Below are 22,412 nucleotides of genomic sequence, written 5' to 3' on the forward strand. Positions count from 1 at the left end.
ATTGATTGATTGATTGATTGATACCAAAAAATACATTGCAAAAATCAGTTTGAATCAAGAATCATGTTGAATCGAATGTCGATTATGAATCAAATCCTCACCTCAAGAATTGGAATCGAATGGTGAGGTGCCCAAAGATTAACACCAATAACAATTGAATATTTGTACACTACCGTTCAAAAGTTTGGGGTCACATTGAAATGTCCTTATTTTTGAAGGAAAAGCACTGTACTTTTCAATAACGATAACTTTAAACTAGTCTTAACTTTAAAGAAATACACTCTATACATTGCTAATGTGGTAAATGACTATTCTAGCTGCAAATATCTGGTTTTTGGTGCAATTTCTACATAGGTGTATAGAGGCCCATTTCCAGCAACTATCACTCCAGTGTTCTAATGGTACAATGTGTTTGCTCATTGGCTCAGAAGGCTAATTGATGATTAGAAAACCCTTGTGCAATCATGTTCACACATCTGAAAACAGTTTAGCTCGTTACAGAAGCTACAAAACTGACCTTCCTTTGAGCAGATTGAGTTTCTGGAGCATCACATTTGTGGGGTCAATTAAACGCTCAAAATGGCCAGAAAAAGAGAACTTTCATCTGAAACTCGACAGTCTATTCTTGTTTTTAGAAATGAAGGCTATTCCACAAAACTGTTTGGGTGACCCCAAACTTTTGAACGGTAGTGTATGTATATCAAAGTTTAAAACATATTACATTTCATGTATTACATACATTTTTTTCTGTCAAAATGGAAACAATGAAAACCTTTAGTAAGAAAGATGAAGTATCCACATTATTCCCGGGCTTTCGCGGGCCACGTTAAATGATGTCGGGCCGGAGTTTGACACGTGTTCTCTAAATCATGCCAACCATCAGATAATCTGTTTCCTACATAAAATCTCATCAAAATGACAATAACTCATTCATTTAGTCATGCAAACAGCCCATATTATGCTTACGTGGGGCAAGAAGTCAAGCTGAACAGGATACTTCATGATATCTGAAGTCCATGAGCTGAGAAAAAAACTGATCTTAGCAAACAATCATGTAATTGTACATGTACCTTACTTTTTTCAGCTGTGACATGGGTGGTGCCAGTGTTCAGGTGGTGGGGACGCTCCAAGACTTGCCTTCCGACGATTCTGGGAAACTCACTCAGGCTGACACGGCTAAAGTTGGGAGGGTGAGTTATTTTTTTAAATTCATTTCGTAGAGTCTCAAACCCCTACATTACTTGGACGAGGCAGCACGATCTATATACACACAATATCAGGGCTATGGATTTTCATAGTCCAATCTGATTCGCAATTATTTTCCCACAGTCGACGATCAAAATTGGGTTTTTGTATGCCGGCATTAATGCTTGGAAGAGCATAATGGCTACAAATAAGAGATCTAATTTTTCCATCGTACAAAGGCTAAGACACTCAGATAAAGAAATAAACACAGCAGAGATTGGAGTATTTAGCGAGGACCTCAGATGCCAGGGTTGGCTTCCGCTCTACTGGAGTGCCGAGACGACGACTAACCTTGACTACTCTAGAGCAGCGGTTCTTAACAATTTTTACCTCCTAGCCCAACTTTCCATACTTGTTTTCTTTCTGGGTTGTGGGGAAAGTGATGTAACAGCTCTTGCGGTCCCATCTTAAAACTCATTTATACACCCAAGCCTTTAAATCAGGGGTGCTCACACTTTTTCTGCAGGCGAGCTACTTTTCAATTGATCTAGTCGTGGGGATCTACCTCATTCATATATATAGTTTATATTTACTTATATATGAAATACATGTTTTGTTAACAAGTTAAAGGTGTTTAATGATAATGCAAGCATGTTTAACACATATAGTTAATATTGTTAATAAATTAAAGGTGTTTAATGATAATACAAGAATGTTTAATACATATAGTTAATATTTTTAACATGTTAAAGGTGTTTAAAGATAATGCAAGCATGTTTAACACATATACTTAATATTGTTAACAAGTTAAAGGTGTTTAATGATAATACAAGCATGTTTAACACATATAGTTAATATTATTAACAAGTTAAAGGTGTTTAAAGATAATACAAGCATGTTTAACACATATAGTTAATATTGTTAACAAGTTAAAGGTGTTTAATTATAATACATGCATGTTTAACACATATAGATTCCTTTCTTTCATGAAGACAAGAATATAAGTTGGTGTATGAACTGATTCTGATGACTTGCATTGATAGGAATCAGACAGTGGTGCTGATAACGTCCGCATTTTCAAATGGAGGAGAAAAAAAGTCCTCTTTTCTGTCCAATACCACATGAAAGTGGTTGGTTTTTGTCATCTTATTTGTCCAGCTTCCGTACTCCTTTGTATACACTTTACAAGAAATACATTGGCGGCAAACTCCGTAGCTTGCTAGCTTGTGCACGCCAGCTTTCTGAGACTCTTAGCGCAGGCAGGATGAAGCAGAGCTTTTATTGTGAAGGCAGGAACTGTGCAGTCGGTCTTTGGAGTTTTGACAGCAGGTGCGGCGCCAGAGTCTGTTGAAATAAAAAGTGTTTCTCGCCTTCCTGTCTGTCATTTTTTCTTAATAATGAGCTGGCAGCAGCCAGCGTCATCTCAGAAGACCCTCGGGTGCCGTGAATGTCAATCAAGTGACGAAAGTGACGTCATAGTGAAGATTTATGATCGCTCATTTTTTTAATGCCTGGCTGGCGAACGACTGACACAACCTCCGCGATCGACCGGTAGATCGCGATCGACGTAATGAGCACCCCTGCTTGAAATAGACCTTTTAGATAAGTTGATCTGCCGCTTCGCTTTTCTGCTCTGCCCCCGTCTCCTGCGTGGAGAGGTTATCAGATGACCACGGACCAGTTTCTAGCTGTTACAAGTCGGGACCAGGAGTGGACCACTCCTCTGCATCAGCCCCGACTTGTCTACATGCAAGAGGACACCCCTATGGACTGGACTCTCACATTATTAACTGTATCCACTCAGCATCCATTGCACCGGTCACCGGGGGGGACGATTCCCATTAGGTTGAGTTTTTCCTTGCCTGGATGTGGGATCCGATTCAAGGATGTCGTTGTGGTTTGCAAAGCCCTTTGAGGCATTAGTGATTAAGGGCTATATAAATAAACTTTGATTGATTGATTGATTGATTGAAGTGCTTGCGGCCAGTTAAGAAACATTGATCAATCTAGACCAGGGGTCACCAACCTTTTTGAAACCAAGAGCTACTTCTTGGGTACTGATTAATGCGAAGGGCTACCAGTTTGATACACACTTAAATTAATTGCCAGAAATAGCCAATTTGCTCAATTTACCTTTAACTCAATGTTATTATTAATAATTAATTATATTTACACTTAATTGAACGGTTTAAAAGAGGAGAAAACACGAAAAAAAAAGACAATTAAATTTTGAAACATAGTTTATCTTCAATTTTGACTCTTTAAAATTCAAAATTCAACCGAAAAAAAGAAGAGAAAAACTAGCTAATTCGAATCTTTTTGAAAAAATTAAAAAAAGAATTTATGGAACATCATTAGTAATTTTTCCTGATTAAGATTAATTTTAGAATTTTGATGACATGTTTTAAATAGGTTAAAATCCAATCTACACTTTGTTAGAATATATAACAAATTGGACCAAGGTATATTTGTAACAAAGACAAATAATTATTTCTTCTAGATTTTCCAGAACAAAAATTTTAAAAGAAATTCAAAAGACTTTGAAATAAGATTGCAATTTGATTCTACAGATTTTCTAGATTTGCCAGAATCATTTTTTTGAATTTTAATCATAAGTTTGAAGAAATATTTCACAAATATTCTTTGTCGAAAAAACAGAAGCCAAAATGAAGAATTAAATTAAAATGTATTTATTATTCTTTACAATAAAAAAAATAAAAATACTTGAACATTGTCAGAATTGTCAGGAAAGAAGAGGAAGGAATTTAAAAGGTATATGTGTTTAAAAATCCTAAAATCATTTTTAAGGTTGTATTTTTTTCTCTAAAATTGTCTTTCTGAAAGTTATAAGAAGCAAAGTAAAAAAAATAATGAATTTATTTAAACAAGTGAAGACCAAGTCTTTAAATTATTTTCTTGGATTTTCAAATTCTATTTGAGTTTTGTCTCTCTTAGAATTAAAAATGTCGGGCAAAGTGAGACCAGCTTGCTAGTAAATAAATACAATTTAAAAAATAGAGGCAGCTCACTGGTAAGTGCTGCTATTTGAGCTATTTTTAGAACAGGCCAGCGGGCTACTCATCTGGTCCTTACGGGCTACCTGGTGCCCGCGGGCACCGCGTTGGTGACCCCTGATCTAGAGAATGTTAACGTCATGACAAGGTTTTCATAGATGTTTTCTGGCAAGTCCAGCAGAGAAATTTTGCGCACAAACCTGAAATATGGATTGGAGCATAAAACCACTAAGAGATGCAGAAAGTGAACACAGAACGATCAATGCTGCCGACTGTACCTTGACTCCTCTGCCTTCTGTTGTCAGGTAAAGCTGCAAGTGTACCAGGAATACTTCAGAACCGTCGGCCTGACCCTCATCATGACCATCCTCTTCCTGTGTGCCTTCCACCAGTCCGCCTCGTTAGCGTACAGCTACTGGCTAAGCCTGTGGGCCGACGACCTTCCCATAAACGGCACCCAGGCCGACCACGTGCTCAGACTGAGCGTGTTCGGAGCGCTCGGCTTGACTCAAGGTTTCTTGAACTTCTCTAAAAACAGTTTGGTCACAGCATTGGAAAAAAGCCTTAATGTGATGATCGTATAGGAGAAGTAATTGTACAGTTGTGCCTCAACTTAAGAGTGATTTGAGATAAGAGCTAATTGTTATGCTTTAAGTTACAAGCATCCCCACCATTAGTTAGCATGGCAAATGTCAAAATGAACTCTGAAAGATTCGCTAGCATTAGCTCATAGCCAGAGATGGACATGACTTTGTTTTCCTAAGAAACAAGAAAGTGAGTGTAAAGGACAGTGCTGAGAAGAAAAAGTGACTTTATTGAATCATATAAAGAAATCATCATAAAAAACATGGAGTGTAACTAGCTAACTTGGTGAAGCAATGCTAGCGTTGCGCTACTAATCTGCTCCATACTGAAGCAGAATGAGTCCAACGCCAGCCGAGAATGTTAAGATAGTACCTGAAGTCAGGACATTTATCCATGAAAACATGGAGAAGAAGCTGATGGTGTGTTTGACGGAGAAACAACTGAAAGGAGGTACCGTAGAAGTCCACTCTCCAAAGTAAATGCTTTACATTATTATTACATTACTTCATAAAACTATCCATCCATCCATCCATCTTCTTCCGCTTATCCGAGGTCGGGTCGCGGGGGCAGCAGCCTAAGCAGGGAAGCCCAGACTTCCCTCTCCCCAGCCACTTCGTCCAGCTCCTCCCGGGGGATCCCGAGGTGTTCCCAGGCCAGCCGGGAGACATAGTCTACCCAACGTGTCCTGGGTCTTCCCCGTGGCCTAAACACCTCCCTAGGGAGGCGTTCGGGTGGCATCCTGACCAGATGCCCGAACCACCTCATCTGGCTCCTCGATGTGGAGGAGCAGCGGCTTTACTTTGAGCTCCCCCCGGATGGCAGAGCTTCTCACCCTATCTCTAAGGGAGAGACCCGCCACCAGGCGGAGGAAACTCATTTGGGCCGCTTGTACCCGTGATCTTGTCCTTTCGGTCATAACTAGAGATAAATGCTTTAAAATGTAATATCGGAAATTATCAGTATCGTTTTTTCTTATCGGTATCGTTTTTTTTTTGTTGGTTTTTTTTTATTAAATCAACATAAAAAACACAAGATACACTTACAATTAGTGCACCAACCCAAAAAACCTCCCTCCCCCATTTACACTCATTCACACAAAAGGGTTGTTTCCTTCTGTTATTAATATTGTGGTTCCTACATTATATATCAATATATATCAATACTTTCTGCAAGGGATACAGTCCGTAAGCACACATGATTGTGCGTGCTGCTGCTCCACTAATAGTACTAACCTTTAACAGTTAATTGTACTAATTTTCATTAATTACTAGTTTCTATGTAACTGATTTTATATTGTTTTACTTTCTTTTTTATTCAGGAAAATGTTTTTAATTTATTTATCTTATTTTATTTTATTAATTTAAAAAAAAAAAGGACCTTATCTTCACCATACCTGGTTGTCCAAATTAGGCATAATAATGTGTTAATTCCACAACTGTATATATCAGTATCGGTATCGGTTGATATCGGTAATTAAAGAGTTGGACAATATCGGAATATCGGATATCGGCAAAAAGCCATTATCGGACATCCCTAGTCATAACCCAAAGCTCATGACCATAGGTGAGGATGGGAACGTAGATTGACCGGTAAATTGAGAGCTTTGCCTTCCGGCTCAGCTCCTTCTTCACCACAACGGATCGATACCGCGTCCGCATTACTGCAGACACCGCACCGATCCACCTGTCGACCTCCCGATCCACTCTTCTCTCACTCGTGAACAAGACTCCGAGGTACTTGAACTCCTCCACTTGGGGCAAGGGTGGAGATGGCACTCCACCCTTTTCCGGGCGAGGACCATGGCTTCGGACTTGGAGGTGCTGATTCTCATCCCAGTCGCTTCACACTCGGCTGCGAACCGATCCAGTGAGAGCTGAAGATCCTGGCCAGATGAAGCCATCAGGACCACATCATCTGCAAAAAGCAGAGACCTAATCCTGCAGCCACCAAACCGGATCCTGCGCCTAGAAATTCTGTCCATAAAAGTTATGAACAGAATCGGTGACAAAAAATAATGTAGTTTTATTGTATTGTTTTTATATTCATACAATATTCGTTACCCAAAAGTTTGTTTTTCTTTTTAAAAGGCATGTTACATGTCAAAATGGTGCTCTTTGGGGTGAGAGGGGGCAAGGCACCAAATAAATTGATTCCAATTCATTTCAATGGGCGGAGTTGATTTGAGATACAAGTATTTTGAGTGGAGAAGCAATTAAGCTGGTAGGTGGAGGTACTACTGTGGTGTGAAAGTCAAATGTATGCAAGCAATGTTGAGAGCAAACAAAACCTGCCGAGCAAAGATCCGTAACTTCCTCATCTGTGATTATCCTTCAGGTATGGCCATGTTTGGGACGACTCTGGCCATCGCTCTGGGCGGGATCGTGGCGTCACGCCACCTTCACCCCGACCTGCTCCACAACGTGCTGCGCTCGCCAATGTCCTTTTTCGAGGTGACGCCCAGCGGAAACCTCCTCAACCGCTTCTCCAAGGAGGTCGACGCCATCGACTGCATGATTCCCGAAGGCCTGAAGATGATGCTGGGCTACTTGTTCAAGCTGCTGGAAGTCTGCATCATCGTCCTGGCGGCCACACCTTTCAGCGGGCTGGTGCTGCTCCCGCTCACCCTCCTCTACATCTTCATACAGGTGACCTGCTCGCTCCTCGCCGGCACCGCCGTCACGTAAACGGGATTTTGTGATCGTCCCGCTTTGCAGAGTTTCTACGTGGCGGCGTCGTGTCAGCTTCGGCGACTGGAGGCGGTCAGTCGCTCGCCCATTTACAGCCACTTCAACGAGACTGTGCAGGGCGTCTGCGTGATTCGAGCGTTCGGCGAACAGCAACGCTTTGTGCAGCTGGCCGACCATCGCATCGACAAGAACCAAGAGGCTTATTTTCCCAGATTTGTGGCCACCAGGTGCGTCGGAACTAAATAAACGTCAAAGTGTGTTCATGTTGCAAAAACATATATATGGCCTAGTGCAGGGGTCACCAACCTTTTTGAAAGCAAGAGCTACTTCTTGGGTAGTGATTAATGCGAAGGGCTACCAGTGTGATACACACTTAAATAAATTGCCAGAAATAGCCAATTTGCTCAATTTACCTTTAACTCTGTTATTATTAATAATGAATGATATTTACACTTAATTGAACGGTTTAAAAGAGGAGAAAACACGAAAAAAATGACTATTCAATTTTGAAACATAGTTTATCTTCAATTTTGACTCTTTAAAATTCAAAATTCAACCGAAAAAAAGAAGAGAAAAGCTAGCTAATTCGAATCTTTTTGAAAAAATTTAAAAAATAATTTATGGAACATCATTAGTCATTTTTCCTGATTAAGATTAATTTTAGAATTTTGATGACATGTTTTAAATAGGTTAAAATCCAATCTACACTTTGTTAGAATATATAACAAATTGGACCAAGCGATGAGGTGGCGACTTGTCCAGGGTGTACCCCGCCTTCCGCCCGATTGTAGCTGAGATAGGCTCCAGCACCCCCGCGACCCCAAAGGGAATAAGCAGTAGAAAATGGATGGATGGACCAAGCTATATTTCTAACAAAGACAAATCATTATTTCTTCTAGATTTTCCAGAACAAAATTTTTAAAAGAAATTCAAAAGACTTTGAAATAAGATTTAAATTTGATTCTACAGATTTTCTAGATTTGCCAGAATATTTTTTTTGAATTTTAATAATAATAAGTTTGAAATATTTCACAAATATTCTTCGTCAAAAAAACAGAAGCTAAAATGAAGAATTAAATTAAAATTTATTTATTATTCTTTACAATAAAAAAAATAAATTTACTTGAACATTGATTTAAATTGTCAGGAAAGAAGAGGAAGGAATTTAAAAGGTAAAAAGGTATATGTGTTTAAAAATCCTAAAATCATTTTTAAGGTTGTATTTTTTCTCTAAAATTGTCTTTCTGAAAGTTATAAGAAGCAAAGTAAAAAAATGAATGAATTTATTTAAACAAGTGAAGACCAAGTCTTTAAAATATTTTCTTGGATTTTCAAATTCTATTTGAGTTTTGTCTCTCTTAGAATTAAAAATGAGACCAGCTTGCTAGTAAATAAATACAATTTAAAAAATAGAGGCAGCTCACTGGTAAGTGCTGCTATTTGAGCTATTTTTACAACTGGCCAGCGGGCTACTCATCTGGTCCTTACGGGCTACCTGGCCTTGTGGCATACTTGCCAACCCTCCCGATTTTCCCGGGAGACTCCCGAATTTCAGTGCCCCTTCCGAAAATCTCCCGGGGCAACCATTCTCCCGACTTTCTCCCGATTTCCACCCGGACAACAATATTGGGGGCGTGCCTTAAAGGCACTGCCTTTAGCATCCTCTACAACCTGACATCACGCCCGCTTTTCCCCCATACAAACAGCGTGCCGGCCCACTCACATAATATAAGCGGCTTTTACACACACATAAGTGAATGCAAGGCATACTTGATCAACAGCCATACAGGTCACACTGAGGGTGACCTTATAAACAACTTTAACACTGTTACAAATATGCGCCACACTGTGAACCCACACCAAACAAGAATGACAAACACATTTCGGGAGAACATCCGCACCGTAACACAACATAAACACAACAGAACAAATACCCAGAACCCCTTGCAGCACTAAGTCTTCCGGGACGCCACAATATACACCCCCGCTACCACCAAACCCCCCAACCCCGCCCACCTCCCAAATTCGGAGGTCTCAAGGTTGGCAAGTATGCCTAGTGGTTAGAGTGTGCGCCCTGAGATGGGTAGGTCGTGAGTTCAAACCCCGGCCGAGTCATACCAAAGACTATAAAAATGGGACCCATTACCTCCCTGCTTGGCACTCAGCATCAAGGGTTGGAATTGGGGGTTAAATCACCAAAAATGATTCCCGGGCGCGGCCACCGCTGCTGCCCACTGCTCCCCTCACCTCCCAGGGGGTGATCAAGGGTGATGGGTCAAATGCAGAGAATAATTTCGCCACACCTATTGTGTATGTGACAATCATTGGTACTTTAACTTTAATATGATCCAGTTTAATATGATCCAGTGTGGACTTTCCGGTATTTGTGGGAATTTCTCTTTGAATGGATTTGCTGAAAGAAACATTGATGTGTGTCAGATGGTTGGCGGTGAACCTGGAGTTCCTGGGGAATCTTCTGGTTCTGGCCGCTGCCGTCTTCTCGGTGCAAAGTCGGCATGTGCTCAGTCCAGGCGTGGTGGGTTTGGCGGTGTCCCATTCTCTCCAGGTATGAAACACACATCAACTAACGTGGCCAAAACACCGACTGTCAGGTTCAAACACTGATGACATCTATTAAACAGACAAAGAAGCAAGGAATTAAACAGAGACAGAATTCAATTTAGCTCAATTGAGGAGAAACGTCTGGGCTGTACTCTTAGAACAGTCTTCCACCACGCTCTGACGAAAGATTGTACGCCTCCTCTTTTATTTGGACTTTCCCTGATTACATGGCAACAGCTGTTTCTAAAGGGAGGGGGGGTCATAAACAGCCATCGCCTTTGGTTACAAAACAGTTCAAAGAAAAGGTGCCTGGAGGGGAGGTCAGGTCCTGCCTCCTCTCCGCTTTGTAGATCTCGGGTCAAGTCAAAATCTTCCTGTGGATTACAATACATCAAAGAAACCGACACCTTCATGTCGCTTCCCATCCTACACAGTGGAGTTTTACAAGCCTTTTGATTGGTAAGATCAAAGACAGCTTTTGTCTGCTCGCCGGGAACTCATTGAAACACAAAGTTTTGTGATAATTTAGATGCAATTATTCTGACACCGACTGGGTTCTAAATCAAGGGCGTCCAAGGCGCTAACATTGAGGGCCGCATGGCAGTTATGTCTACCCGCCGAGGTCAGCTTGTTACAGTGAATATATTCAATGTTTAATCGTCATGGTATTATTACACAATTCCTATGCATTTGATTTGTAGTCTTTTATATACAAATTGATGGACAACGTGCTTGCTTTTGAAATCATGCGTATGGTCGATTCCGCAGTGATTATGGCAATATTTTTTTTATCATCACAAAATTGTATGTTTTTGTTTTTTTATTGTTTACAATTCAGGAAAAATGTTGCACTATTGACTTTATTATACACTTTGTATGTAATAAAAGGGATTAATGAAATTATCTAAATATTAATTGATATTCTTACAACAACATCCTGTGTTTTTGTGGGATTGCAGATCTAAAATGTATCTTAAAAATGTGAAGTATGAACATTAGTTTGGCCACTAGTGCCCCAGTAACTACAAAACCTAAAAGCAGTGAAGTTGTCACATTGTGTAAATGGTAAATAAAAACAGAATACAATGACTTGCAAATCCTTTTCAACTTATATTCAATTGAATAGACTGCAAAGACAAGATATTTAATGTTCCAACTAAGAAACTCTTTTTGTGCAAATAATCATTAACTTATAATTTAATTTAAAAAAGTTGTGACAGGGGCATTTTTACCACTGTGTTACATGGCCTTTCCTTTTAACAACACTCAGTAAACGTTTGGGAACTGAGGAGACACATTTTTGAAGCTTTTCAGGTGGAATTCTTTCCCATTCTTGCTTGATGTACAGCTTAAGTTGTTCAACAGTCCGGGGGTCTCCGTTGTGCTATTTAAGACTTAATATTGCACCACACATTTTCAATGGGAGACAGGTCTGGACTACAGGCAGGCCAGTCTAGTACCCGCACTCTTTTACTACGAAGCCACACTGTTGTAACACGTGGCTTGGCATTGTCTGGCTGAAATAAGCAGGGGCGTCCATGATAACGTTGCTTGGATGGCAACATATGTTGCTCCAAAACCTGTATGTACCTTTCAGCATCAATGGTGCCTTCACAGATGTGTATGTTACCCATGTCTTGGGCACTAATACACCCCCATACCATCACAGATGCTGGCTTTTACACTTTGCGCCTATAACAATCCAGATTGTTCCTTTCCTCTTTGTTTCGGATGACACGACATCCACAGTTTCCACAAACAATTTGAAACGTGGACTCATCAGACCACAGAACACTTTTCCACTTTGCATCAGTCCATCTTAAATGAGCTCAGGCCCAGCGAAGCCGGCGGCGTTTCTGGGTGTTGTTGATAAATGGCTTTCACTATGCATAGTAGAGTTTTAACTTGCATTTACAGATGTGGCGACCAACTGTAGTTACTGACAATGGTTTTCTGAAGTGTTCCTGAGCCCATGTAGTGATATCCTTTACACACTGATGTTGCTTTTTGATGCAGTACTGCCAGAAGTATCCAAAGTCACGGGTATTCAATGTTATGTGCAGTGATTTCTCCAGATTCTCTGAACCTTTTGATGATATTACGGAGCGTAGATGGTGAAATCCCTACATTCCTTGCAATAGCTGGTTGAGAAATGTTGTTCTTAAACTGTTGGACAATTTGCTCACGCATTTGTTGACAAAGTGGTGAAACTCGCCTCATCCTTGTTTGTGAACGACTGAGCATTTCATGGAAGCTGCTTTTATACCCAATCATGGCACCCACCTGTTCCCAGTTAGCCTGTTCACCTGTGGGATGTTGCAAATAAGTGTTTGATGAGCATTCCTCAACTTTCTCAGTCTTTTTTGCCACTTGTGCCAGCTTTTTTGAAACATGTTGCAGGCATCAAAATCCAAATGAGCTAATATTTGCAAAAAATAACAAAGTTTTCCAGTTCGAACGTTAAGTATCTTGTCTTTGCAGTCTATTCAATTGAATATAAGTTGAAAAGGATTTGCAAATCATTGTATTCTGTTTTTATTTACCATTTACACAACGTGACAACTTCACTGCTTTTGGAGTTTGTACTCAGTATTGGATCGATACCCAAATTTGTAGTATCACCCAAAACTAGTGCAAAGTGTCCAAACAACAAAAGAATAAGTGATTATTGCGTTTAAACAGAAGTAAAGATAGAACCATGTGACAGTAACCAGATGATCAAGTATATTAATGACAACATGTGCACATGCAGGTGACAGGGATTCTGAGCTGGATTGTTCGATCCTGGACTGACGTGGAGAACAACATCGTGTCCGTGGAGAGAGTGAAGGAATACGCCAACACGCCCAAAGAGGTTTGTTTCCGCACCAGAAAACTTTTTTTAGTGTCAGTAAAATTTCTAAATAGAATAGATTCCGATTTATAAGCTTCCACATTGGTTAACTACGTTTAGGTTCAATCTGTACTTAAATAACAAAAATGTCTCAAGTCACCTACAAAATAGAAATGTACTTAAAAACAAGTTTTATTTATTGAACTACACACAAGATTGTCTCAAAAGTGCAGTTTTGAAATCATAAAGGAGTTGCGAGAGAAAGTGTACTTGTACTGCTAATTGCATTAAGATATTGTTTCTTCATGTGCAAAATAATAATGCCAGTAAATGTGTCCACTATTATTCTATGAACCTTTATTTTGATAGCGCAGCCAGACAGGATGTGACGCTCTGCGCTTTTTAATGTGAAGGCTCCAAGATATAAACAAAAGTATCTCTCGAGTTACGGCTGCCTTTTATATAAGATATTATTTGACAAGACCCTTCGTTACAAACATTATTCTGCACTCCCTGAATGTTGGTGTTATGTTTGGCAAATAGGTAAACTTTCCTTTCATTTAAAGACGCATAAACCTTCAAGTTATAATAAATAATGATAAATGGGTTGTACTTGTATAGCGCTTTTCTACCTTCAAGGTACTCAAAGCGCTTTGACAGTATTTCCACATTTACCCATTCACACACACATTCACACACTGATGGCGGGAGCTGCCATGCAAGGCGCTACCAGCAGCCATCAGAGGCAAAGGGTGAAGTGTCTTGCCCAAGGACACAACGGACGTGACTAGGAAGGTAGAAGGTGGGAATTGAACCCCAGTAACCAGCAACACTCCGATTGCTGGCACAGCCACTCTACCAACTTCGCCACGCCGTCCACATAAGTTGAGTGCGTTTATTGACTATTATTTATCCCAAATGAAATGGATGTAAAGCTATGCACATTAAAGAAAGTAAACGAATATACACATAATATGCCAAACAAACATGTAAGAAACGTGTTAAATCAACAAAACAGCCTGGAATTAGCAACTAAAATCATAGAGTTAAAAAGTACTAGCTTGATGCTAACATACAATGGACTTTACTGTTGTCAGGCTAATTAAAATTAGTATCGCCATCTTTTCAAACTGTTGCAAATGTCTATTCAATGTAGGGCTGGGCGAAATGGCCTTTTATTAATATCTCGATGTTTTTAGGCCATGTCACGATACACGATATATATCTCCATATTTTGCCTTAGCCTTGAATGAACACTTGATGCATATAATCACAGCAGTATGATAATTCTATGTGTCTACATTAAAACATTCTTCTTCATACTGCATTAATATATGCTCATTTTAAACTTTCATGCAGAGAGGGAAATCACAACTAAGTCAATTTACCAAAAGTGTATTTATGAAACAGTTATTAAGCAGTGGCACAAACATTCATGTCATTTCAAAACAGAAAGTGCAAGATTGTCAGAGACATTTTAAAACAAGCTATGAGTGCACTTTTGTGCACGATGTCACTAATATGACATATCAAAACAACACTTAATTAAAGTGCACTTTTTGTACAGAAAGCCACTATAATAGTTTAAAACAAATAAAGTGCACTTTTGTGCATGATGTCACACAAGATATTTCAATAAGTGTCAAATAAAAATGAGCTGCATAATAGGAAGTCAAATAGTGTATTTCCTTCGCTATGTGGTAGGTTCCTGCGGACGTTATCTACTTCTGTTGTTGACTATTTTTTTTTCATACGGTGTTGATGTGGAAATGGTGGCTTGGGCAATTTGTGGGTGTGGCACCGGCTGTAGATGTTGACATGCGGAGTATCAAGCACTCTTCATTCTCTAGCGGCTGACTTTTCAAGTGATGCTACAAATTAGCAGTGCTGCTACTTTTTGTAGCAACGCTTTCGCCGCACACTTGACATATTACGGTTGTCTGTTCAACATCTTCCCGCTTGATGCCAAACCACCGCCAGACGGTGGACCCCCTGCTGTTTTTCTTGGGAATTAATTCTTCTTCCTCCATTTGTTACCAGATTCGCACCTTCTCCCTCTCGTATTACCACTCGCACCACTCTGCTAGCACCACGGCTTACGCTACCATGCTGCTACCTCTCTGCTGGGCGAGGGCGTATGATGTTGCACGCGCGACAGTATGTGACGTATGTAAGAAGGTGCGCTTGTTTTATGTCTCTGTGAGAAGGAGAGACAATAAATAGTGAGAAGAGCCTGCAGTGCAGTGGTTCTTAACCTTGTTGGAGGTACCGAACCCCACCAGTTTCATATGCGCATTCACCGATCCCCTTCTTTAGTGAAAAATACAATGTTTTTTTTTTTCAAATTCAAGACAAAGTCAATCAATCAATCAATCTGTTTATTTATATAGCCTTAAATCACAAGTGTCTCAAAGGGCTGCACAAGCCAAAACGACATCCATGGTACAGAGCTCACATAAGGGCAAGGAAAAACTCACAATCCCAATTGGACGTCGATGTTCCATTGGGGTTGTGAAAAGTTATGTTTTTGGCAACACTTTAGTATGGGGAACATATTCTAAGTAACAAAGACTTAATTTAGAGTTATTTGGACACTAGGGGAACATATTCTAAGTAATAAAGACCTAATTTAGAGTTATTTGGTTAGGGTCAGGGTTAGAGGGTTAGGGTTATAATAAGGCCATGCCGAATAAGGCATTAATAAGTACTTAATAATGACTAGTTAAGAGCCAATATGTTACTAATTTGCATGTTAATAAGCAACTAATTAATGGTGAATATGTTCCCCATACTAAAGTGTTACCATGGTTTTTTTACTGGTGCATAAAATGAACCGTGCATGAACATCACCTTGTTCAAAGAACAAAAACAACACAGTGCATAAACTCACAACAAATTACACACCTGCAAATCAGTCAGCTGTTGCCTTATCCGTAATACGCCGACAGGGAGAAGTTTTTATTTACACGATGAGTCGGGTGTGTTTTCACCTCCGCCGAACCCCTGAGGCCGACTCACCGAACCCCTAGGGTTCAATCGAACCCAGGTTAAGAACCACTGCTGTAGTGTAATGCCCGCAGCTAAAAGCAACTGCCTGAGAACGTATACTCCAATATCACCATATAGTCATTTTCTATATCGCACAGAGACAAACTTGCCATATATCGAGTATATTCCATATATCCCCCAGCCCTACTTCAATGACATTTTAAGAGAACTCTGTGGAAATGAAGATATGACTGCCTACTGTACTTTGTACTGTTACTGTACAAAGCTAGCCTGCTGCCTAGCACTGTATGCTAATTAGCTACGGAAGCCTGTTACATCACATTCGAAGTCTTAAAACAGGAGCAGAGGATAACAGTTAAAAAATCTGTAAGAAAATAATAATTCACTCGGGCTTGGGAATCGATAACATGCCCCGCGACTCGATATTGCAAAATTTGAAGTCTGCCGGTGCATGATTGTTTAAAACATCAATTAGTTTCGCCCAGCCCGAGTTGTGTGTGGGGATTTTAGTCTCCATCATGCTGCTTTTCTGATCCATGTTCATCTCCTCAGGCAGCTTGGATAAAGAAGAACAATTATCTCCAAGCAGACTGGCCGAACAAAGGAAACATCCAGTTTGAGGACTACGGACTGCAGTATCGTAAAGGTCTTGACTGGGCCTTAAAGGGAATCTCCATCCACATCCAAGACAAAGAGAAGGTTGCTACCTAGTGGATGAACAATGGAGGAGCAGCAAGGTTGGTGATTCATGTATTCTGAATCATTTGCTATTATTGACAGGTGGGGATCGTTGGAAGAACGGGAGCGGGGAAGTCATCCCTCGCTTTGGGAATTTTTCGTATTCTGGAGGCTGCCAGCGGACGTATTTTCATTGATGAAGTGGATATTTCCCAGATTGGCCTTCATGAGCTTCGCTCCAGGATCACAATCATCCCTCAGGTGAGTGCAGCGATGCACAAGAGGCAAGGCCAAACACCATAGGGCGAAACCTCTGCCAGTGCAACAACGGCTGTCAGAACAGAACAGAATGGCCCCTCGTTAGTTGTACCAATGATCTGTTGTGTTCATTTTTGGCATGCTGTGTGTCAGGTTCAAACACTGATGACATCTATTAAACAAGACAAGAAGCAAGGAATTAAACAGAGACAGAATTCAATTTGGCTCAATGAGGAGAAACGTCTGGACTGTACTCTTTGCACAGTCCCACCACGCTCTGACGAAAGATTGTACGCCTCTTTTATTTGGACTTTCCCTGATTACATGGCAACAGCTGTTTCTAAGGGAGGGGGTCGTAAACGGCCATCGCCTTTGACTAAAACAGTTCAGAGAAAAGGTCGGTTCAAAGAAAAGGTCGTAAAAGAGTTCAAAGAAACGGTGCCTGGAGGGGAGTCTGGTCCTGCTTCCTCTCCCACTTTGTAGTCCTCGGGTCAAGACAATGTCTTTCTGTGGATTACAATACATCAAAGAAACAGAACACCTTCATGTTGCTTCCCATCCTTCACAGTGGAGTTTTACAAGTCTTTTGATTGGTAGGATCAAAGACAGCTTTTGTCTTCTCGCCGGGAACTCATGGAAACACAAAGTTTTGTGATAACTTAGATCCAATTATTCTGACACTGTGGATTTTAAAAGATTCCGAAGTGACCCCTGACTTTTGGCCTTCAGGATCCGGTGCTGTTCTCAGGATCCCTCAGGATGAACCTGGACCCGTTTGACGCGTGCTCGGACGAGGAGCTGTGGAGGGCTCTGGAGCTGGCTCACCTCAGCAGCTTTGTGTCCAGGCTGCCCGGCCAACTGAAGCACCAATGCTGCGAAGGAGGGGAGAATCTCAGGTACTAAACCTCAGAGACACGGTCCAGAGTCGCGTCACCTGATGTCACCTGCTCCTCTGCAGTCTTGGTCAGCGCCAGCTGTTGTGCCTAGCCAGAGCTCTGCTGAGAAAAACCAAAATCCTGGTTCTGGATGAAGCCACCGCAGCTGTGGACTTGGAGATGGACCAACTGATCCAGTTCACCATCCGGACTCAGTTCAGTGACTGCACAGTCCTCACCATTGCTCACCGCCTCAACACCATCATGGATTATACAAGGTGAGGCAGAGTAGGACTGGCCAGTATGAGTTGTCATATCATTCATGTCTTGTCAGGATCATGGTGATGGACCAGGGATCCATCCTGGAGGTGGACTCTCCCTCACAGCTGCTCCAGCAGCGAGGACACTTCTATGGCATGTGTCAGCAGGCTGGACTGCTCTGACACACCACCAACAGTCCTGTATCCTCTACATCCATCATCTCATGTCCTGTATCCTCTACATCCATCATCTCATGTATCCTCTACATCCATCATCTCATGTATCCTCTACATCCATCATCTCATCTCCTGTATCCTCTACATCCATCATCTCATGTCCTGTATCCTCTACATCCCTCATCTCATGTATCCTCTACATACATCATCTCATGTATCCTCTACATCTATCATCTCATGTATCCTCTACATCCATCATCTCATGTATCCTCTACATCCATCATCTCATCTCCTGTATCCTCTACATCCATCATCTCATGTCCTGTATCCTCTACATCCATCATCTCATGTATCCTCTACATCCATCATCTCATGTATCCTCTACATCAATCATCTCATGTCCTGTATCCTCTACATCCATCATCTCATGTATCCTCTACATCAATCATCTCATGTATCCTCTACATCCATCATCTCATCTCCTGTATCCTCTACATCCATCATCTCATGTATCCTCTACATCCATCATCTCATGTATCCTCTACATCCATCATCTCATGTATCCTCTACATCCATCATCTCATGTCCTGTATCCTCTACATCCATATTATACATAATAGTAAATACTCTACATCCATCATCTCATGTATCCTCTACATCAATCATCTCATGTATCCTCTACATCCATCATCTCATGTATCCTCTACATCCATCATCTCATGTATCCTCTACATCCATCATCTCATGTATCCTCTACATCCAGCATCTCATGTATCCTCTACATCCATCATCTCATGTATCCTCTACATCCATCATCTCATGTATCCTCTACATCAATCATCTCATGTATCCTCTACATCCATCATCTCATGTATCCTCTACATCCATCATCTCATGTATCCTCTACATCCATCATCTCATGTATCCTCTACATCCATCATCTCATGTATCCTCTACATCCATCATCTCATGTATCCTCTACATCCATCATCTCATGTATCCTCTACATCCATCATCTCACGTTTCCTCTACATCCATCCTCTCATGTATCCTCTACATCCATCCTCTCATGTATCCTCTACATCCATCATCTCATGTATCCTCTACATCCATCATCTCATGTATCCTCTACATCCAGCATCTCATGTATCCTCTACATCCATCATCTCATGTATCCTCTACATCCATCATCTCATGTATCCTCTACATCCATCATCTCATGTATCCTCTACATCCATCATCTCATGTATCCTCTACATGCATCATCTCATGTATCCTCTACATCCATCATCTCATGTATCCTCTACATCCATCATCTCATGTATCCTCTACATCCATCATCTCGTGTATCCTCTACATCCATCATCTCGTGTATCCTCTACATCCATCATCTCATGTATCCTCTACATCCATCATCTCATGTATCCTCTACATCCATCATCTCATGTATCCTCTACATCCATCATCTCATGTATCCTCTACATCCATCATCTCATGTATCCTCTACATCCATCATCTCATGTATCCTCTACATCCATCATCTCATGTATCCTCTACATCCATCATCTCATGTATCCTCTACATCCATCATCTCATGTATCCTCTACATCAATCATCTCATGTATCCTCTACATCCATCATCTCATGTATCCTCTACATCTATCATCTCATGTATCCTCTACATCCATCATCTCATGTATCCTCTATATCCATCATCTCATGTATCCTCTACATCCATCATCTCATGTATCCTCTACATCTATCATCTCATGTATCCTCTACATCCATCATCTCATGTATCCTCTACATCCATCATCTCATGTATCCTCTACATCCATCATCTCATGTATCCTCTACATCCATCATCTCATGTATCCTCTACATCCATCATCTCATGTATCCTCTACATCCATCATCTCATGTATCCTCTACATCCATCATCTCATGTATCCTCTACATCCATCATCTCATGTATCCTCTACATCAATCATCTCATGTATCCTCTACATCCATCATCTCATGTATCCTCTACATCTATCATCTCATGTATCCTCTACATCCATCATCTCATGTATCCTCTACATCCATCATCTCATGTATCCTCTACATCCATCATCTCATGTATCCTCTACATCCATCATCTCATGTATCCTCTACATCCATCATCTCATGTATCCTCTACATCCATCATCTCATGTATCCTCTACATCCATCATCTCATGTATCCTCTACATCCATCATCTCATGTGTCCTCTACATCCATCATCTCATGTATCCTCTACATCCATCATCTCATGTATCCTCTACATCCATCATCTCATGTATCCTCTACATCTATCATCTCATGTATCCTCTACATCCATCATCTCATGTATCCTCTACATCCATCATCTCATGTATCCTCTACATCCATCATCTCATGTATCCTCTCTATCACATCAATAATCCATTCATTTGTTTCATTGGACACCAAGATATTTATTTTCCAAGTAAAATAGTAAATATGTTTCACATCCAACAATGACATCACATCCATGCTAACTTAGTAACATGCTAGCTGAAGTATCATTGAACTGCTGCTCTCTTATTATAATGTTGTGTCCTCAAAACACTTGTTTGTATCCAACATAAACACCATCATGACAGTGACACTACACTTTATATGATGACACTACACTTTCTATTGTGACACTACACTTTATAATGGTGACACTACACTTTATGATGGTGACACTAGTTTTTGATAGTGACACTATACTTTATGATAGTGACACTACACTTTATATGGTGACACTACACTTTATAATGGTGACACTACACTTTATAATGCGACACTACACTTTATATGGTGACACTACACTTTATGATGGTGACACTAGTTTATGATAGTGACACTACACTTTATGATAGTGACACTACACTTTATATGGTGACACTACACTTTATAATGGTGACACTACACTTTACATGGTGACACTACACTTTATAATGGTGACACTACACTTTATATGGTGACACTACACTTTATATGGTTACACTACACTTTATGATGGTGACACTAGTTTATGATAGTGACACTACACTTTATGATAGTGACACTACACTTTATGATGGTGACACTACTTTATGATAGGGACACTACACTTTATGATAGTGAGACTACACATAGTGGTAGTGACATTACACTTTATGATTGTGAAACTACTTTATGATAATGACACTACACTTTATGATAGTGACACTACACTTTATGATGGTGACATTACACTGATAGTGACACTACACTTTATGATAGTGACACTACACATAGTGATAGTGACACTACACTTTATGATGGTGACATTACACTAATAGTGACACTACACTTTATGATAGTGACACTACACATAGTGATAGTGACACTACACATAGTGATAGTGACATTACACTGATAGTGACACTACACTCACTTTATGATAGTGACATTACACTTTATGATGGTGACACCACTTTATGATAGTGACACTACACTTCATGATAGTGACATTACACTTTACGATGGTGACACTACACAGTGATAGTGACACTACACTTTATGATAGTGACATTACACTTTATAATGGTGACACTACACAGTGATAGTGACACTACACTTTATGATGGTGACATTACACTGTGATAGTGACACTACACTTTATAATAGTGACACTACACTGTGATAGTGACACTACACTTTATCATAGTGACACTACACTGTGATAGTGACACTACACTTTATAATAGTGACACTACACTGTAATAGTGACACTACACTTTATGATAGTGACACTACATTTTATAATAGTGACACTACACTGTAATAGTGACACTACACTGTAATAGTGACACTACACTTTATAATAGTGACACTACACTGTGATAGTGACACTACACTTTATCATAGTGACACTACACTGTGATAGTGACACTACACTTTATAATAGTGACACTACACTGTAATAGTGACACTACACTTTATGATAGTGACACTACACTGTGATAGTGACACTACACTTTATAATAGTGACACTACACTGTAATAGTGACACTACACTTTATGATAGTGACACTACACTTTATAATAGTGACACTACACTGTAATAGTGACACTACACTTTATGATAGTGACACTACACTTTATAATAGTGACACTACACTGTAATAGTGACACTACACTTTATAATAGTGACACTACACTGTGATAGTGACACTACACTTTATCATAGTGACACTACACTGTGATAGTGACACTACACTTTATAATAGTGACA

At 40.2% G+C, this 22,412-nt stretch overlaps 1 protein-coding gene across 1 annotated transcript in view; it reads left to right on the forward strand.

Moving 5' to 3' along the window:
- Positions 1-18,296, forward strand: part of LOC133638377 (multidrug resistance-associated protein 1-like) — a 68,197-nt gene extending 49,901 nt beyond the window's left edge. The window contains exons 20-30 of the mRNA XM_062030916.1: positions 1,087-1,190; positions 4,505-4,712; positions 7,119-7,429; positions 7,499-7,698; positions 9,911-10,037; positions 12,786-12,887; positions 16,428-16,574; positions 16,656-16,814; positions 17,541-17,707; positions 17,770-17,964; positions 18,021-18,296. Coding sequence (XP_061886900.1) covers positions 1,087-1,190; positions 4,505-4,712; positions 7,119-7,429; positions 7,499-7,698; positions 9,911-10,037; positions 12,786-12,887; positions 16,428-16,574; positions 16,656-16,814; positions 17,541-17,707; positions 17,770-17,964; positions 18,021-18,129 — 1,829 coding nt within the window. The 3' untranslated portion in view covers positions 18,130-18,296. The remainder of the gene's footprint in view (positions 1-1,086; positions 1,191-4,504; positions 4,713-7,118; positions 7,430-7,498; positions 7,699-9,910; positions 10,038-12,785; positions 12,888-16,427; positions 16,575-16,655; positions 16,815-17,540; positions 17,708-17,769; positions 17,965-18,020) is intronic.
- The last annotated feature ends 4,116 nt before the right edge of the window (positions 18,297-22,412 follow it).

This window comes from Entelurus aequoreus, linkage group LG21, assembly GCF_033978785.1.
Source record: "Entelurus aequoreus isolate RoL-2023_Sb linkage group LG21, RoL_Eaeq_v1.1, whole genome shotgun sequence".
In the NCBI taxonomy this organism is placed as follows: Eukaryota; Metazoa; Chordata; class Actinopteri; order Syngnathiformes; family Syngnathidae; genus Entelurus; species Entelurus aequoreus.